General features: G+C 44.0%; 1 protein-coding gene and 1 long non-coding RNA gene across 2 annotated transcripts in view; both read left to right on the top strand.

Annotated features, from left to right (window-relative positions):
- The first annotated feature begins 323 nt into the window (after positions 1 to 323).
- Positions 324 to 18,858, top strand: part of TGFBR2 (transforming growth factor beta receptor 2) — an 89,733-nt gene continuing 71,198 nt past the window's right edge. Inside the window, 1 exon segment of the mRNA XM_030330092.1 lies at positions 324 to 509. Within this exon segment, the coding sequence (XP_030185952.1) occupies positions 416 to 509 (94 nt within the window). The 5' untranslated portion in view covers positions 324 to 415.
- LOC115523840 lies at positions 8,833 to 18,121 on the top strand. Its single transcript, XR_004344078.1, has 3 exons — positions 8,833 to 9,100; positions 9,225 to 9,397; positions 10,220 to 18,121. It is a non-coding gene; the product is annotated as an uncharacterized LOC115523840 (long non-coding RNA).

The following is an 18,858-nucleotide window of genomic DNA, read 5'->3' as shown; positions in this document are numbered from 1 at the left end:
TGGCAGGCAGGAGAGAGAGCGAGGGCTGAAAGCCGAGCGGAGGGAGAAGGCTCTCGGGCGGCGAGAGGTCCTGCCCAGCTGTTGGCGAGGAGTTTCCTGTTTCCCCCGCGGCGCCCGGGCGAAGTTGAGTGAGTCACTCGCGCGCACCGACCGACGACACCCCCGCGCGCGCACTCGCCGGGGGCAGGAGCCGGCCTCCTGCGCAGCTCCCCTCGGCCGCCGGGGGCCTCCCCGCGCCCCGCCGGCCTCCAGGCCCCCTCCCGGCTGGCGAGCGGCGCCGCATCTGGCCCGCGCATCTGCCCGGCCGGCCGGCGCAGGGTCCCGAGAGGGCGCGGCGCGGGGGCGCAGCCGGGGCTCCGGGAGGCGCCGTCCGCTGCGCTCCGGGCTCGGTCTATGACGAGCGGCGGGGGCTGCCATGGGTCGGGGGCTGCTCCGGGGCCTGTGGCCGCTGCACATCGTCCTGTGGACGCGCATCGCCAGCACGATCCCGCCGCACGTTCTGAAGTCCGGTGAGTGCCCCCCCCCCGCCCCAGGCGGGCTCGGCGGGGCGCCGGGGGTCCCCGCTGCGCTTGACAGGCGGCCCCGGGCGCCCGGCGCTCGGGCGGAAACGGGAAAGTTCCCTCGGCGGCACCCACGCAGCCCGGCTCCCAGAGGGGCGCCGGGGTGTGCGTTTCTCTTTCAGAAGAGGAGGAAAGTTCGAGGGGAAGGGGGCGCGGGGCACGTCGGGCCCCCTTTGTGCGGGCAGGAAAGGCGTTGCGCCGGCCGCGTCCGAGGCGCGCCCCCACCCCCGGAAAGGGAAGTTTGAGAAGTTGCTTGGGCATCCGAAGGAGGCAGGGGAGCCGCGCGGCCCGGAGCCGAGGCCGCCGAGCAGCTAGAGCAGCTGGCGCACCTGGGGTCGCCGCGGCCCGGGCCGAAGCCGCGCGCCCACCCGGGTATGGCCGAGCCACCCCCCTCAGTGGCCAGCGAGTCCAGCCTTCGCTCGGGGGAGGCGCCGCACGTCGCCCCAGGCCGGCTTCTCGGCCCGCAGTCACTGTCTGCAAGTTTCAAGGAAAGAAACAGTTTCCCAAGGAAAGCTCTCTGGCCCCGCCGATGGCTGGGCGTGGACGGGGAGGGGAGCAGGGATGGTCAGGTGGAAGGCGGAGAATTAGGAACTCAGTGCCTACTAGGTGCTGGGTGCTGGAGATGGGGCCTGGAGCGAGACAGCCCTGCCTTCCCTGAGTTGATGGGTTCTGGAAAGGTTCGATTCCTGACCGTCCGTACGCTTCCTAGAGGTTTCTGAAGGTGAAAAATGCAGGAATTGAGTTCTTAACTGACTTGCTGCGGAAAGTGCGGAACCCCCGGGACCTTAAAAGTTAAAGTTTTTGCAGCTGTGATTCCGACAACTGAGTGTCTGCAGCTGGGGTCAAGGTGAACTGAGTATTTGGACCTTTCAAGGCCTCAGTTCCTTCATCTGTAAAATGGTTACATTGGGATAGTTTTACATCCCTTTCATTGGTAGCGCTTGTCGCTGCCTTTCCCCTTCGTGATTTGGAGATGCCTTGTGTAGGTAGATTTGGGACGAAGTGTAGAGGATCTCACAGGCCACATCACCTTCAGGTACTTGCTTGTTTTTCCCAAGGGGCCACAGGCAGACTTGACCTTTATGTTTGTCCAGAAGAGAGAAGCACCGGGTTCTACATGGTACCTTTCAGAGGATTTGAAGTGGGCTGAGAACTTTTTAAAATGATGCTTCATATGGAACGTGGCATGGAGATGGGAGTTTTCAGTGGAATAAGGCAGAAGAACTGTTGTAAACATAACGTCCTGACGCGCATTTGAGTTTAATAAGATCCTAGTATTTCATTCTTGGATGTTTTCCTACGTTGCAGCACCACAATGTTCAACTGTCTCTGATTATATTCCAGACACTTAAAAACTGAACTGTATTTTGCTAGTAAAGATTTGAAACAGCACCCTTCATTTTCAGAGTACGTTAAAAGTCATTAAAACTCTTCGTTTCAGATTACGAAAGAAGGAAATCAGCAGGCCCTGATTTCGTTAGGTTTTGTTTACGAGGATAAGATTTATGAATTTTCAAATTCCAGACTCAGTACTTCATGAGTCCGTTTCATTTCATCTGTATACACATTTTTAAACAATTAGCTTAAGAGCCTAGTGGCTTTTCATTCGGGCTTTTGAACAGTTTTGCAAAACCCACAGGTTTCATATTTTGATGGAATTAAAGTTTCCGAATTTGAACTAAGGAATCACTTTGAATTTGGATTCATTTGAAATTAAACTTTCAAGGATAGTTGAAGGTTGAAGGTAGCTATAATGAAAACAAGAAACCTACCTTCCACTTGCATTTTAATTTTCCATGTAAGTAAACGGTTTCAGGATTTTTCTAAAATAACTGGTAAACTGTCCAGGCTTTTTCAGAGCATCTTAAATGTGTGATAAGATGGGAGGAAATGAGATTGTTTACCATGTCTTGTTAGGTCACCTAAGTAAGTCCCATCTTCTGTTTGGCAGACTGATAAGTGGGCAAAGGATTTCAGTGTAAGAACAAACTTCTCGAAGAAATGTTCTTAAATCCTTTTTTGTTTGTTTGTTTGTTTGTTTCGTAGACCCACTCTTCCCGAATGCCCCAAATACTCTTTAGGGGAAAATCTTACATGTCAAAAAACTCTTCAGATCTGAAAAATGCCACTTGTGCTTTTCAAATACCTAACGAGATTTCTGTGGCGGTCTCAGTGTTGGTAAAAGTGTCACACAGATAAACTTCTTTCCTAAAATCATGTTATGTTCTTACTTTGTCAAGGTCAGAGGCTAGAGATTGCTAGGCCCGGAATTTGATCTTTGGTCCTATTGCTTTTCAGAAAACACATTTATACCCCTAGGCCACTTCCTTTAATAACAGCTTACTTTTCACCAGTTATGGTTTATACAAAAAACTCATCATAGTTTGGATTTATTGCCTTTTATCAAGGTAGCACCCCATGGTGATGAGTCCTCATTACAGTCTGTGTGGCTACCATAACTGCTACAAGGTTTCCATTTTATTTTTTTAAATGTTTCTTTATTCTTGAGAGAGAGAGAGAGAGAGAGAGAGAGAGAGAGAGAGAGAGACAGAGTGTGAGCGGGGAAGGGACAGAGAGAGAGAGGGAGACACAGAATCCGAGGCAGGCTCCAGGATCTGAGCCGTCCGCACAGAGCCCAACACGGGATTCAAACCCATGAACTGTGAGATCATGACCTGGGCCGAAGTCGAACGCTTAACTGACTGAGCCACCCAGGTGTGCCGCACATGGTTTCCATTTTAATTTAGCAATCCTTAGTTATCAATGCTACTTTAAAATTTTTTCGTTATTTTTTTAACCCTAATTTTCCAATTAAGAATGATACCTCATTGGGGCCATTGTAAAAAGTGGCCAGTACTCATTCTGCCTTCTCAGTATTTATGGAGTATGTTCTCCAGGCTCAGACCTGAGGACACTGTCCTGAATGAGTAAGATGAGACTTGGTCTTTGCTCTCATTGAGCTTAACGTTTGGGAGGGTGTGAAAGGCCTCGTGCAAGGACTTTGAAAGGCCTCCATAAACAAGGACACATAGTTTAACCCTGTGCACTTGGAGGCGTTAATGAACCCTGGTGGTTTATTTCCTAGACCCCTCTTTCAAAAGCCCGTTTGCTTGTTGAATGCTCTTATAGGAGTGCCTGTTGAATGTTTGTTTTTTTTTTTTTTCTCCGTCCCTCTGAACATCTTTTCTTTCCATTGATCTGTCCTTTTCTATACCTGCCATGTTGTAGGTCCCCACTTGGGCCACCCTGGTTCCGCACTCTGTAGCCATTGTGGTAGACCCAATGTGCCCATCCAGTCTTTCTTTTGAGGACAGGCTTAGAGATACAAGCTTTGGAATCGAGGCCTCCTGGGTTCCAGAACCACCTCCTGCTTACTGGCTGTGTCGCCTGATGTAGAAACCTTCCTCTCTCATCCTCAGTGCCCTCCCTCATTTGTAAAATGGGGATTATGGAGCCATGGTAAAGATGAAATGAAATAAAGCTTTGAAGTGCTTAACACAGTGCCCACAGCATAGTAAATGCTCAATAAATAGCAGCTTTCATTATTATTATTATTAAGTCCTCAATCAGGCCTCACAAGATGCTCCATGATCTGGTTGTCCTTTGATTCTGAGACTTTGCATCCCACCAAGTGTCACATTTTCCCAGTGTACCCCTGTCATCCTGTATACACACGCCCTGAATAGTTTAGCCCTTTTAGTTAGTGTCTTTGTTCAAGGTGCTCTCTGCTCACACCTCCTGCTCCCTGAATAACTTTCCCTTGTCTTTAAGACTGCACTCAAGGGGCGCCTGGGTGGCTCAGTCGGTTGAGCGTCCGACTTCGGCTCTGGTCATGATCTCCCAGTCTGTGGGTTCGAGCCCCACGTCAGGCTCTGTGCTGACAGCTCGGAGCCTGGAGCCTGTTTCAGATTCTGTGTCTCCCTCTTTCTCTGACCCTCCCCTGTTCATGCTCTCTCTCTATCTCAAAAATAAATAAACGTTAAAAAAAAAAAAAAAAAAAAAAAGACTGCACTCAAGTGTAGAGGTACCTGGGTGGCTCAGTCAGTTAGGCGTCTGTCTGACTCTTGGCTTCTGCTCAAGGCCTGATCCCAGGGTCGTGGGGTCAAGTCCCGTGTTGGGCTCTGTCTGATGGCACAGAGTCTGCTTGGGATTCTCTCTCCCTTTCTCTCTGCCCCTTGCTCATGCTCTCCCCCCCGCCCCTCAAAATAAATAAACTTAAAAAAAACAACAGCAACACTTTGCTCAAATGTCATCTGCCTAAAGAAACCTCAACCCCAGGTTGAGCTAAGACCTTAGCACCCAGGAAATGTTGAGCTGAGCTGCTGGTACAATCCAGGCCAAGCATTTTAACAACCGGCAATCACTATGTATTGGGAGTTTGTCTGAATGATAAGATCTTACTTTTGGTTAGAATAGTTTTGGCTCCGGGATGCCTAGGTGGCTCAGTTGGTTGAGCTTCTGACGTCGGCTGAGGTCAGAGTTTGTGAGTTTGGTTCATGAGTTCAAGCCCCACATCGGGCTGTCTGCTGTCAGCACAGAACCCACTTTAGATCCTCTATACCCCCCTCTCTCTGCCCCTCCCCTGCTTTCTCGGTCTCTCTCTCTCAAAAATAAATAAACATTTAAAAAGGAAAGGAATCGTTTTGGCTCTGATCTAAGTGGGCAGTATGGTTGTTTTTATCCTATGTCCTTGTTTTCTTATTCTGGTGAGATACGGAATAAGAGGCTTCAACTTCTCACAAGGCATGATGGAAAGTTCTCATCCAGTCCCTTCAGCTATGCATTTTGAATTAGCATTAGGCATTCTAAGCCCTTCCAAAACATTAGGGTTTCCACCGAAGAAATTCTCCAGTAAATCCTGAATTCTCTCTCCTTTTTTTTTGTTCTAGAAGGTTGTCGAAAGGAGACTTTCATTAAAAATGAAGTGCTGAAGTCTAAATATAGCTTTTAAGTTTCTTTTTTTCATCAGGGTTTTATGTTTTGGTTTATAAGCAGTGACGCAGAGTTGGTCTAAGGGCAGAGTGGCCCTCGAGCAGTCTCTCTCTGCTGCAGAGCTGTGTGGATGTTATTTAGGTCTGATGCAAACCACCAAAACAGTTTAAAATAGGGTGCAGAGGAAACCTACTTCCTGGCTAGAGCATGGCATTATTTAGCCAATTTCCACATAAAAGCATAACTCCGCTACCTTGTTACCTTCCGCTCTCTGGGTCCTCACAGCTTTGGCCGATTTAATGCGTGATTCTCAGGGGAAGTGACTGAGCAGAGAAGCATTAGCAGTAAGAACACTCACCACGTGTTTTGTGCTACCTATTTTCCGTGTAATGTTGTGTCCCGTCTCCCCCCCCCCCCCCCCCCCCCCCCGTGTACTGTTGCTTCTGACCTGGGCACCGAGATCATTCTCCTTCCTTGCCTGGCATGTCAGGAGGGTTTAGAAGGCCGAGCGGGCACATTAGCTCATCTCAGGGAGAAGTGGGGAGAAGGGAAACCAGCATTTGAAAATCTGCTCGCAGCCGGCTGCTTGACATGGCTGATCTAATTTAATCTTCAGAAGAAGCCTGCTATCTTTATTTATAAATGGGGAAGATGGAGTCTGCTCAAGGTCACTCGAGGTTTGTGTGTATGTGTATTCAAAGTTTGCCCCGCTTGCACTCTGCTTGGCTCTTTTACGTGGTGTATCTGTGAGTACAGAAGTTGAGATGGAAGTTCGGGAGGGGGTGAAGAGTCCCCGTGTTTCAGCCAGGGGAAACTGACCCTCTGATAGGATCAGTTCAGTGCTTCTGATTTCATGATTTGCTCTGCTTACGTGATCTGCCTCCTTCCTGACTCTCTTTGTACTACAGAAAATCAAGATAGGGCAGTCTCTTTGCAAGGAAACTCTACTCTTCTAGTCTGATCACAGAGGCCTTCATGTGACCCACGGTTTGACTGTTGGCGGCGATTGGACAAGCACCATCCAGGCCTAGCGTGTGGGCAGAAGGGGCCTCTGCCCAAATTCCAGGCACGTAGGGTCAGCCTCTGCATACAGGCCGCAAATGACTGTTGGTGAGAGCAGAAGGAACAGACTTTATCAGGCATACCAAAGGGGAAAGATTCGACTGTTGAGGTCCACCCAATCTGAAGGCTTGCAGGTGGTTAAGATTCTTCTCCTCATGATAAGTTCCGGCCTTTTACTTGCTATGATCAGCTTTTTAGGTCTTGGCACTCAGCAGGAAGCAACTGCCTCCTTACATGTAGTCAACTCAGCATGGCTTGCTTAGGCTCTTATGGGTTCCCTAGCATCTTTGTTTTGTTTATGGGGCTGAAGCACAGCTCTTTAGGATGGCTTTAGCTGCAGACTAAGTGCCTATGACTAGTGGGGCTGTGAGTGGGAAAGACTGTCTGCTCTGAAAATAAGCAGCTTGCTCACCCCCTCCCTCCCTCCTTCCCTCTCTCCTTCCCTCCCTCCCTCCTTCCTCCCCTCCTCCCCCCACTTCTTTCCCTCCTTGCCTCCTCACCTCCTCCACTTTTTCTTCCTTCCTTCCTTCCTTCCTTCCTTCCTTCCTTCCTTCCTTCCTTCCTTCCTTCCTTCCTTCCTTCGTGATGAGATCTCCTCCCCCTCCCAGTTTATTTCAGCTCAGTTAAAATATAGGCCTAGTGTATGGGCAAAAGGGTCCTCTGCCCTTGGTTGTAGAGGGCACTACCTTTATTCTTCTCAAGTCAGACCCCTTGTCCATGGGGTGAGGAGACTCTGGGCCTCTGAATCCAAACTCCTCCCTCTTTTAGATCACGTTTCAGGTACCTGGGAACCACAATTCGCTGTCCAGATGGCCCTGTTAGCTTTGACAGACTACAAGGACCTTTTGGTCCATTTTGGTGAGGGCCCATGTAGCCACTGGTCTGTGCACCTGAGCGATGGCTAAGGGGCAGCTGTGTGTGTATGGGGTGTGTTCAGGGGAGTGTTACAGCTTTGTGTGTCTGTACATATCTTACAAGGTCCCTCTTGATGTAGGATGGAAGGGGCAGTGGAAAGAGGAAGCTATGTTGTTGGCCAGGCCCCGGACAGTGTTTACCCAAAACACCCAGTTCTAGGGAGGGATTTGAGTAGTTCAAGAGTTTTCAAATGATACTTGGTCCTGCAAAGTGTTATGAAGATATATTTTGTCAGTGGAAGTAGGACAAAACCTATTTTACTGAATAGTTTCTCAGCTTAATTTAGAACTTCCAGTATTTTGACCTGTGGTGTGTGGGCCTCTTTTTGTCCTGGCCCTGGGTCTTCCAGTGCTGGGGATGCATCTGGCCTCAAGAACATTCCTTTGCAGAGGTGTGGGGTACAAACTTAGTTTTTGTGGATTGTATTATATTTTCCCTGGAGAGACTGGTCATTCATGAAAAAGCTGACTCTGTTTGTAATTATAACGTATTTTTTTTGTGTGCAGTTCAGTTTCTCATAGTATTTTCTTGAAGGAAATTTTAGTTCTATTCATTTGACTTGTTCTGTGTGCTATTTCACGTATACATTTTTTTTTTTTTTAAAGATTTCCCAATGCCTAGTTGCATTTCCTCCATGTGTTGGGAACACTAGGGCAGGGTGAGACTTATCTAGATGTTTTCTTCCACTACTGTAAATGTTTTTACATGAGTATCCGTGGCCCTCTCAAGCCTCTGTAAGGAAAACAAGAACAGTAGAACAGTGCTAAGAAGGAAGAAGCCCTTCTGACCCTGTCAAAGGTATAGATTGCCCAAACTATGCATGTTGGGGAGCCGGGGAGTTGGCAGAACAAACAGGAACGTTTCGAAGGAGAATATGAAGTCTGGTACATACTTAGAGCATAGGCCACAGCAAGTCTTATCTGAGAAAGCTGTAAATCGTTACAGAGAATTCACTGACTTGGGAGGAAACTCACTCGGCTGTTTGTGGATACGACTGGCCATCCGAAAACTCTGTGAAACTTTTCTACACAGGGATATCCAATGGGCTTCATGCTCCCTGTGAGTGAGGAAGTTCTCTCTCTCCAGGAAGCTTTATTCAGGAATTTTCATGAACAGGTTTCCCAATAATGTGTGTAGCTCGCTTCTTGAGATCTTGCTACTTCCTGGATCGTGCTGAGCATCACATCTCTATTAGTTAACCTTCAAACAAATTTTTTAACGTTTATTTATTTTTGAGAGCGGAAGAGAGAGACAGAGCACGAGTTGGGGAAGAGCAGAGAGAGAGGAGATGCAGAATATGAAGAAAGAAGCTCCAGACTCTGAGCTGTCAGCACAGAGCCCGATGCGGGGCTCAAACCCACAAACTGTGAGGTCCTGACCTGAGCCAAAGTGGGACGCTCGACCGACTGAGCCACCCAGGCGCCCCTCTATTAGTTAACCTTCAAAACAACTCTATGTGGTAGATTTTATAATGCTCATTGTAAGTCCTCCGGAGTTTGGGAAACTTAGCGAAGTCTGCCTGGGTAGCAAATGATTATGCTGGGATTGGAACCAAGATGGTTTGGTTTAGACACCTGGCTTCCCAGTTGTTACATTACATACTATACGAAGGCGAGGCTGCCTAAATTGACGTAAGTAGTTTCTCTACTGTAGCGGGGGGGGGGGGGGGACATAGAGGCTGAGAAAAATGATTATATCCAATATTTTTCTAATGCTTTAGTGTTTTTCATTTATTATCCCATTTAATCTCTTTAGCTAAATAAAATAGTGTTTGATTCATACGCCAAGTAATCAGACATCATGCCTGTCTTGTGACCTCAGTAGGAAAATGAAATCTATACATCCATTGATGCATTGTGGAATATTTATGTCATCAAGGGGCAAAACCGGCCCTTTATTTGGAAGGACTGGGGGGAATTCAAGGATGTGTAAGTATGTAGGGAATATATATGGTATACCAAGGTGGGATGTAACTTGCAAGGCTTATCCTTGGTATAGGCCCATTTCTGGCTCTGGAAGGGGGACTGGCAATGTGGTTAGCGAGTGTCATCAAGTTGAAGAATATTTAAGAAATCTTGCGGTGGTGCCCTAAATATCACAGCTCACGTATAAAAGAAACTTGATGGAGGTTTTCCCAAATTTAGAGGCAATTCAAATATTTATAGGATATCACTTAAAATGACTTATGAAGCTGAAATAAACTTTTTCCAAGCTATTAAACAATAAATTACAGGGGCGCCTGGGTGGCTCAGTCTGTTAAGTGTCCAACTCTTGGTTTCGGCTCAGGTCATGATCTTGTGGTTCATGAGTTCAAGCCCTGTGTCAGCCTCCGCACTGACAGTGCAGAGCCTGCTTGGAATTCTCTCTCTCTTTCTCTCTCTCTCTCTGTCCCTCCCCTGCTTTTGCTTTCTCTCTCTCTCTCTCTCTCTCTCAAAATAAATAAGTTTAAATATTTTTTAAAAAATTACAAATTCTGATCAACAGGTCTAGAGCAAAGATTGAGTTCTTTCTTTCTTTCTTTTTAATGTTTATTTGTGTGAGAGAGAAAGAGACAAAGCATGAGCAGGGAAGGAGTAGAGAGAGTGGGAGGCACAGAACCCTAAGCAGGCTCCAGGCTCTAAGCTGTCAGCACAGAGCCTGAGGCAGGGCTCAAACTGCTGAACCGTGAGATCATGACCTGAGCCAAAGGTCATGCTTAACCAACTGAGCCAGCCAGGCACCCCTGAATTATTTTTCTATTATCTCTATAGAGAATATTGTAAAATATCATTGGAAGAGGTGATCAAAGAATATGCAATCAAAAAAGGTAGCAAAAATATTTCAAAGGTATGTCAGTTAATAAAAACTTTTTTTTTTAATTTCATGTTTGTGGTATTTGTAGCTTTTTAAAATTTGTAACTTGTAAGATGCCATTTTAAATCCTAAATATTTGCTTTCATACCTAAATTTCTATTTTTAATTTTTGTATTCTTTTCCTTAAAAAATGCCCTGAAATTTAAAACCTTCACAAGATCCAACTCTATGCTTAATGGTAGGATTTGCTTTTTGGCCTAAAAAGTAAATAGAAGTGCCTCCTTCCCCACCCCCACCCCCATACAGAGACTGAAGTCTGCATTGTTACATCACCAAACCCAAACTCCCCCCCCCCCCCACCTCCAGGCTTAGCTAAACCCTTCATCATTTCCCTAGTTTGGAGGCCCCATGCCAAGCAGAAAAGAAATTGTAAATATGTAATTATCACAGAACCTTGATCTTGAATGAAACCCAGATCTGACCCTTAGTTTGAGTGAAGATTCTGCCTGGGAGACAGCTGAGGAAGACTAAAGTGTGTTATGACAACCAAGGTGTCCGGGTGACTTGCCTAAGTCCCTCGGCCCCGCTAGGTCTAATTTTTTTCTACATACAGTGGCAAGAATTGGACTAGATGATATTTCCAGTGTTTTTCTGTTTTGAAATGTTTCATTTTGTAGCTTAGTGGAGGAAATCATTGAAACTGACTTAGAAAACATAACCCTTAACTAATCTAAGCAGAAAACTCAAAAGTCATGACAGGTCAGAACTGACAGATAAACATCCACTTGGAGTTTGTTGGAGATGACTACTCTTGAAAAAAGAAAAAGAAACCATAGTTATTTTGAAAATTTCTTGGTACAGGTGCCTGAGCATACACCCTGACTAAATAGCATGTTTACTTGAACCTAGCACTTCTTCCTTGCTGAAGAAAAGACTTACTTGGTTTTGGTGGTAATACCATTTCTCTTTGGTTAATTATGGCGTTCTCATTCCCCCTTTCCCCTGAATTGGTTACAATGTCTGGGAAGGCTTTTCCTGAGGAAGAGAATTATGAAATGCTTTGCTGTGTCTAGGAAAAGAACGTCCTAAAGGAGCTTCTATGGGTTTTTGGGGAAGAGAAAGGAAACTCGTCTGAATATATTTAGTCTTCTCCTGCCTTTGAAAGATTTCTCTACCACTTTTCTTAACATAGTCTCAGAAAAGACAGAATTTGCTAAAGATTGGCAGATTGCAGACTGCTTTTTTTAGGCAGAAGAGTAGCTATGAGCCCCGTAATTGCATTTCTGTAGTGTCTGCAGACACCAGTTAGCACAAAAGAGGAATCTTCTAACTATTCCTTTGAATGACTATCTTATTATTACTACATCTCACTTTTATATGTTGTTCCCCAAAACCCATAGGATTGGGGGAAAATGTTGATAAAATTTGACCTCAAATATGTGAAAAGGAAAAAAAGACCCCACGGTCACATTGTGGAATCCCTTAAATCCTATTGTTGTAAAATACTTTCTAACAGTCTCAGCCCATCCTGAGCACTCTCTTATTCTTATCATTTCTATTATAATTAATCATATAATTTTTATTGCCTCTTATCACCTGTTTATTTACTGCAAGGAGCCACAGGCCAACCAGTCTTTTCCTTTTTTGCTATTTTCTGTTTTCCATCACCTCCAGCAAGCCCTGCTTGTCCTAGTTGCTCACCCCTTCACGAACCTCATTTAACATCTACTTTTCATGTGTTATAATACAGGTTGAGGTTCAGATCTTGAGCTCAAGCATTCTGACACCAAAACATTGCTTTTACATCATCCCCTGATAACAGCAACTGAAGATGTTCTAATACCTGGCTACTCAACGGGTGGTCCAGAATCTGCATTTTAACAAGATCCCGGGGTGATTCATGTACGTACTTGAGAAGTCCTGCTCCGGTAGCATTAAAGCATTTTGCACAGAGGAGTCAAAGGATCTACAGTGATTTTGGGAGATCAGATCAGACTTGCTTCTGCCACTGAGGAGGAGAAGGATTCCAGGGGAGTAGTAGCTCCTGGTTTTCGGAGGGTGTTTTGAGTCCTCCCTAGCTACAAGGCCCCCTTTAAACCGTATGTAACTAATGCTGGGAGGCTAGCAGGTGCGAGTGCTCTGACAGCGCTTCAGGTCAATTACTGAGTCAGTTTCACCCTGTTTACCCAAAGCGTCTTCCGTGGCTCTACCATTGACCAACAACCAAGATCCCAGGGATCAATTTCTCTGCTGAACTCATGGCATTTATCACGTTTACTCATTAGGCTTTTAATCACAGACTACCTTGACATTTGTAGGCCTTAATTAAGAGCTATCATACCTTGGCATTTCTGAAAGTGGGTAGCACTGTGCTGTATATAAAGTATGTACCCAGTAAAGTAATGAATAAATGCCCGGTTTTTCGGGACATGGTTTTCCTCTTCAACATTAAAAAAAAATTCTTTTGCCTTGAGAAACTTATTTGGTTGATGCTGAGTGAGAACTCACTAAATTTTTCTTGAATCCATCAACATTTATTTTAGATGTTCTAAGCACCACCATGGACTTTTTCTGTGATTGGTGTCTGTATTTTATTTACCATAAGGCAGGTTTTTTGCACCTTGGTTACTTTCATCTTTAAGAATTTTGGGTCACTAGCAGTTACAACAACAACCAATTCTCATACCTCTTCCTGATCTTATTTTTTTCAAATAGCTTTATCTTCTGACTTTTTTCTTCTTCTTGACAATTTAACTGTATTTGGCAAAAACCAAAATAAACAAAAAACTGAAAAAACTTTCCATTGAAACTTGTATCTCGTGTTGCTGCCTTTTATATCAAATGTCAACTTATTCAGCAGAATAACTGTAAATCTTAATACTTCGAATCTCTTAAGCAGATGTTTATTTACAACAGGAACCTAATTACATGAAATGCATAACCATTTGCTTTCATATTTGCTCCTAAATCATGCTACCATAATGAAAATCTGAACTCTTACCTTCTGCTGTCTGTAAGAAGCTCCATGGTTTCTGCCCATGGACACCCTCTGTCCCTTTTCTCTTTAATAAATATACATGGCCATCAGTTAAATCTTCTCCCCAGACTTCATTTTGAACAGCTGACCCCTGCTAGAAAGCCTTCCATGGATCTTCTCTGTCGATCTCGGGGATTGATTACATGGCCCTTGCTTTCTGTTTGAGGTCAGGCGCTGCATCAGTATCCCTGGTTCCTAAGACTCACTGATGGTTCCTAAGACTCACAGGATGGGTTTGATGATTGCGTGTGTGAATGAGGCCAGTCCTCTCCCCCATTTCCCCTTCTTCTCTCAAGCATGCTATGGACCCTGGTTCCATTCAGACTGGGTCTCCTCACACAGCCTTTTGCTTTTAGATTTTCTATGTTTGACTGTTCTGCTCCCCCGCATTTTCCCATTCTCTACCCATGTCCTACAACACCTCCACCATGCTGAAATAATGCCTGACCAAATGCCACTCCCTCTGTTGGGTTTTCAGTTTATTATCCCATCAGATCTCCTTTCTTTCTCCTCTTTGCAGCCTCTCTAACAGGCCTGGCTTCCACACTCAGGTGGCTTTGGTGGCCAAGCTACTCTTGGCTGTATTATGTGCCCCTTATTAGAATGAATGAAAATTCTTTGAGGGAGAACCTTCTGTCTGATTTTTCCTGGCACTCAGTGTGTATTCTCACTGAAAGGTAGTTGCTGTTTAGAATTTATTACTTTTAAAGACCAGGGAAACTGCTTATAAATCCAAGATGGGATGGATAGATCTATAATATTAACTATAGATATTTTTTTATATAAATTTAAGTATTTTTTTTCTAGACTGTTTACCCTTTCACCACCAAGTGTGTCATCAGTGGTCTTGTCATTTATTGCCACCTTGAGGGCACCTTGGGCTTGTGGGAAATTTTAAACCATCTGACGCGTGTAAGTTGCTCTTTGCAGTGGAGGATCCCCTGTCTTTGGTCTTTAGCTTCTGTGAACTTGGGGGAGCTATAGTCTGTGGGTGTTATAGCCTGTTGTTTTTCCGTCCGTCACAGACCGCCTTTGGTTCATTTATCCTCTTGTGTGTGAATCTTTTGTAGAGGGCCCAACGTGTTGTGACTATAGAAGCCAGAAAAAGTCATAAAGGAAATCATAATACCATCAGACTCAGGACAGGTTTTTATTTATTTATTTATTTTTGCACTCCTGCCTTTCATTTTTATGAATTGTGGGTTATCTCCTGCCATTGAGATAGTTGGGGATGGGACAGTTGAATGAAGGAGTCTTAGTGCAATGGAGAGTGTCCGAAAACACCCTTCCACCTGCCCAAGGGAGGACATCCCATATTGCAAAGATGACTCCTGGCTGCACCTTCTGGAAAGGCTGTAGACATGGCCCCTAGCTCTCTTCCAGCTGGATTGTCACCCATAGACCCCCCTCCTCCAGGGAAATTTTGGAGCTACCCATGAGTTCATAACATTAGGCGTGGCTAGCAATGCCCTTTCTGTTCTATCTAGGGAGAAAGGGAGATGAAATAAGAATTTTATGTCTTAATATTCCGTCGCACTTACAGGAAATGGTTTTAATTTGATGGATGTTGGTTAGCTTTCAAAACTGCTGAAAACCTTTTATCTTTCAAGATTTTGACGATGAAGTTGGTGAGGATGTCTGTGGCAATTATATAATCGGTTATGCAGCACTGTGCAAAGCATTTTGTCAAACTCAGAGCGTCTCCTGTTACCAGTTTATTAATGAAATACTTATCTTCAGGGCCAAGGAAGGAATCTAGTTTCCTAATAGTTTCATATTTACTTGTTGGATAACTGTTGGAGCTACAGTTAACTCTGTTCCGAGCTCACTGGCTTTGTTACTCCTCAAGGTATAACTCCTCTTAAAAGCAATTGACTAAATGTTAGATGCCTCTGTTAGTCATCTTCTGCTAATCAAAACAGTTTTCTTCTTCTCTCTCTCTTTTCATAGAGAGTTCTGTAATTCGTCTTTAAGTTCTGGGAAGGGAATCTTCACTGTGAGCTCTGATACAAAGTACTGTTTTGATTACAATCAGTACTTTAATAAAACGTATGTGAAAGTGAGTTATGGTGAGCATTTGATAATGTATATAATTGTCAAATCACTGTGTTGTACACCTGAAACTAATACAATATTGTATGTTGAGTATACGTCAGTTAATAATAATAATAATAATAATAATAATAAAGGAGTATTTAGAGGGAGCCCCTGAATGTCTGATTGATCCTGTGTCCCTGATCTTAAATCTACTTCCCTTGTTACACAAAGTGACCATAGAGCCCACCTTGGCACTCGTGCTCTCTGAATTGAAGTGTCTTTGAAGTTAGGGGAAAATGAAGGGATCAGAGTGAGGAGCTGATGATTATGCTGGTTGAAAGCCACTCGTGTGCCCTTTATCAGCAGTGACCAGGGCTGCGGTAGAACGTCCTGATTGTAGTGAACATTTCTGCCCACAGCCCTCCCTGGTGCATATCTCTTGGAAACACGTAAAATGTCTTTTGTTGTTCAAATAGCTGTTAAATGAAGATGAAAAGCACAACAAACATCGTAAAAATAGTCATTTGCCAGCTTGTCCAGGCAGATGAAAAACTAGTGTCAGGAAAACAGAAACGAGCAGTGATTTGAATAACTTTATGAGTTCTGAGACTTATGGGGGAAAGAGTACCAGTGGGGAAAAGAGTCTAGTCCGATAACTTTGAAGAAAACATATTGACCATGTCTGGTTATAACAATTTTTAAATAATCCCTTATGTTAATAGAGTGCTTTATTATCTGTAAAAGAGTTTCACCTGGATATCATATTTCATTTTGGAAACGACCCTCTGAGTGGGTATAATTACCCTGTTTTACCAATAATATGGAAATGGAAGCCCAGAAAGATGAAACCATCTAAGGCATTGTAAAGCATCTCAAGTGTGTGTTTTTGTCATTTTACCATCTTTTAGTCATCGTACCCCTGGCTGCTTAATTTCTAAGAAAATGTGAGACAAATGTTATGGTCCTGTCATGTTTTTATATTTCAGTAGCCAAATTGAGGAAGACGGGATCATAGGATTGACCTCAGAAGCCTTGTTCTTTGCTTCAAAAATTGGAAACCATATTTGGGACTAGCGAATACCCTCCTTCAAGATACACTTCTTGGAGGGTTTTGTCACCGGTCTTCCTAGAGCTGAGCTGTATAATGAGTTATTTTTCTCGTTCTCCTTTTCCTGTAGGGCAGTTTTTCTCTTAAATACCATGCGGTCTGCCTTCCCGAGGGTTATATCACCATTGCCAGTAGGCACATGTCGCCATTTATAAAAGACTATGGCTTTGCCACAGTCTTGTAGTTGTGCTCGTCTTCAGAGTTTCGGGATGCTTCCCATAATCACACAGGAAGGGTGTGTCTTCACCATATAGGCATAGAGGTCAAGTATTGTCCTTGGCTTCCTTTCCCAGAACTTCTTAGAGATGAATGTCTGAGTAAAGATATGGAGAAGAACAAGATTGTTTTGACTGGCAGAACACAAGAAACACAGGCATCCAGTATTACTGGAAATCCTAAATTACTTTTGTACCCTAAAACCAAGAGCACACTGTATACGCTGTATGTGAGCCAACTTGACAATAAACTATTTAAATAAATAAATACATAAATAAAAGGAAAAAAATAAATTACTTTTGTATACAGTAGCTTCTATCTTGAGGAGTAGCAAAGCCGACTTATTCGACTGACATTTTCAAAGGATATGGTAAAGAATGACCTTGATTGGCAGAAACTGCACTCAGCTTGCGAGCTACACAAAGCTAACGGACACTCCTGCTTGCCTGCAGTTTGTTCTAGAAATGTCATTTCCCCCACAACATAAAAAGAGAAGTTGAGTCATGATGTCGTTTTACTTAATTTTGGTTAAGGAAACAAATCAAATCAGCTCCCACACTATAGTATGGGCTTCTTTCTCTTCTTTTCTACCATTCTTCTTTTTTTTTTTTTTCCAGTGGACTTGGGACGAAGGATTATTCTGATCTTTCCATCTCTGGGAAAATTTCCTAGAAAAGATGATCTTCCTTAAGTAATGACTGGGTTCATGAATTTATATTAGAATCAGATCTTCTTCAAATTAGAATGGATTTCAGTGTTACTTTTCATGTACTTCTTGTTTAAAAGGGATTTCATGGTAGATCTTCTAGAATACTACCTATTATATAATCCTTTTAAAAATGGTAATTTGTGCATACCGATTCCTGTTAAGGCAGGTGTAACTGTATTTAGAAGAATATTCAAATTTTGAACATCTCGGAGGTGATCCTTCTTCAGATCTGGTAAGATAATACTCAGTATATATCTGTTAGATGGAATAAGAAAGAAAATATACCACAGAGACAGGGAAGAGAAGTTAAGCTGTAGGACTATATTGACTTAAAACTTATTTTTTTGTGTGTTCTATCTATTTAGCTTTGTGATTATCTGAAGGAAAAACTTGTCCACAACCTCGAACTCTGATCTAGGAGCTATTTATCTTGTTAACTCCTTTGGTAGTGCATCTGAAAGGAGATAACACTTTCTTATGTTGGACTTTTTGAAGTCATTATTCATTTTGCCTTGTGGAGTCAAAGCCCTTTAGAAATTCAGCTTTCTCAGGAAACCTGCCCCTTAGGTCTTCAAACAGATCTCCCTTCAAACTCATGCCCTTGGTGATTGACCAAGGATTTCCACCCTTTAAAAACATAGGAATATGTAAAATCCCTACTAAAAAATTAACCTAAAATGACCTTCCAGGGGTGCCTGGCTCATTTGGCTCAGATGACTCAGTTGATTGAGGGTCTGACTCTTGATTTTGGCTCAGATCACAATCTCACGGTTTGTGAGTTTAAGCCAGGCGTGGGGCTCTGTGCTGACAGTGTGGAGCCTGCTTACAATTCCCTCTCTCCCCCTCTCCCCTGCTCATGCTCTCTCTCTCTCTCTCTCAAAACAAATAAATAAACATTAAAAAAAGAAAAACAAAAAATAAATAAAAGTGACCTTCCAAGGGAGAATTTGTACAACAGCAACCAAATGCCTTGGGACCGATTATGTTTACGATCCCTGCCCTATCCCAAAACATTACTGGAGTTTGAGTCACATAAGAAAATCACTTGGGTTGGGTTTGACCCAACCCGTGTACGTTGATAAAAATGTTCTGTTAATAATGCGGTTTGCGACTTTCCCCGCAGCCAGGCCAAGTTGAGAGGCATGATTTGCAGGCGGACCCTCCTCTCTCGCAGACTGCCTTGCTCCCTATCTCTAACCCCTGAGCTTGTTCCTGTTTAGCTCTTCACTCCATACACAATAAATCCTTTCCTGAGCTGTATTTACTTTTTTTACTTCCGGCTGCACATTAGAATCATACGGGGAGCTTTTAAAATAATCCCAGTGCCTGAGCCAAACGCCTGAAGTTCTGATGCATTTGCCCTGGTGGAGGGTCCGAGCATCGATAATTGTTTTAAAAGATCCCCCGATGATTCTGTTGTGGAACCCAGGTTGAGACAGACTGATTTCTACAAAGGGAGAATTTGCACAGAGAAGTCGAGGCGTTCACT

Source organism: Lynx canadensis, chromosome C2, assembly GCF_007474595.2.
Source record: "Lynx canadensis isolate LIC74 chromosome C2, mLynCan4.pri.v2, whole genome shotgun sequence".
Classification (NCBI taxonomy): domain Eukaryota; kingdom Metazoa; phylum Chordata; class Mammalia; order Carnivora; family Felidae; genus Lynx; species Lynx canadensis.
Note: the sequence above shows the minus strand (reverse complement) of the source record. Positions and strands in the feature narration are given on the sequence as shown.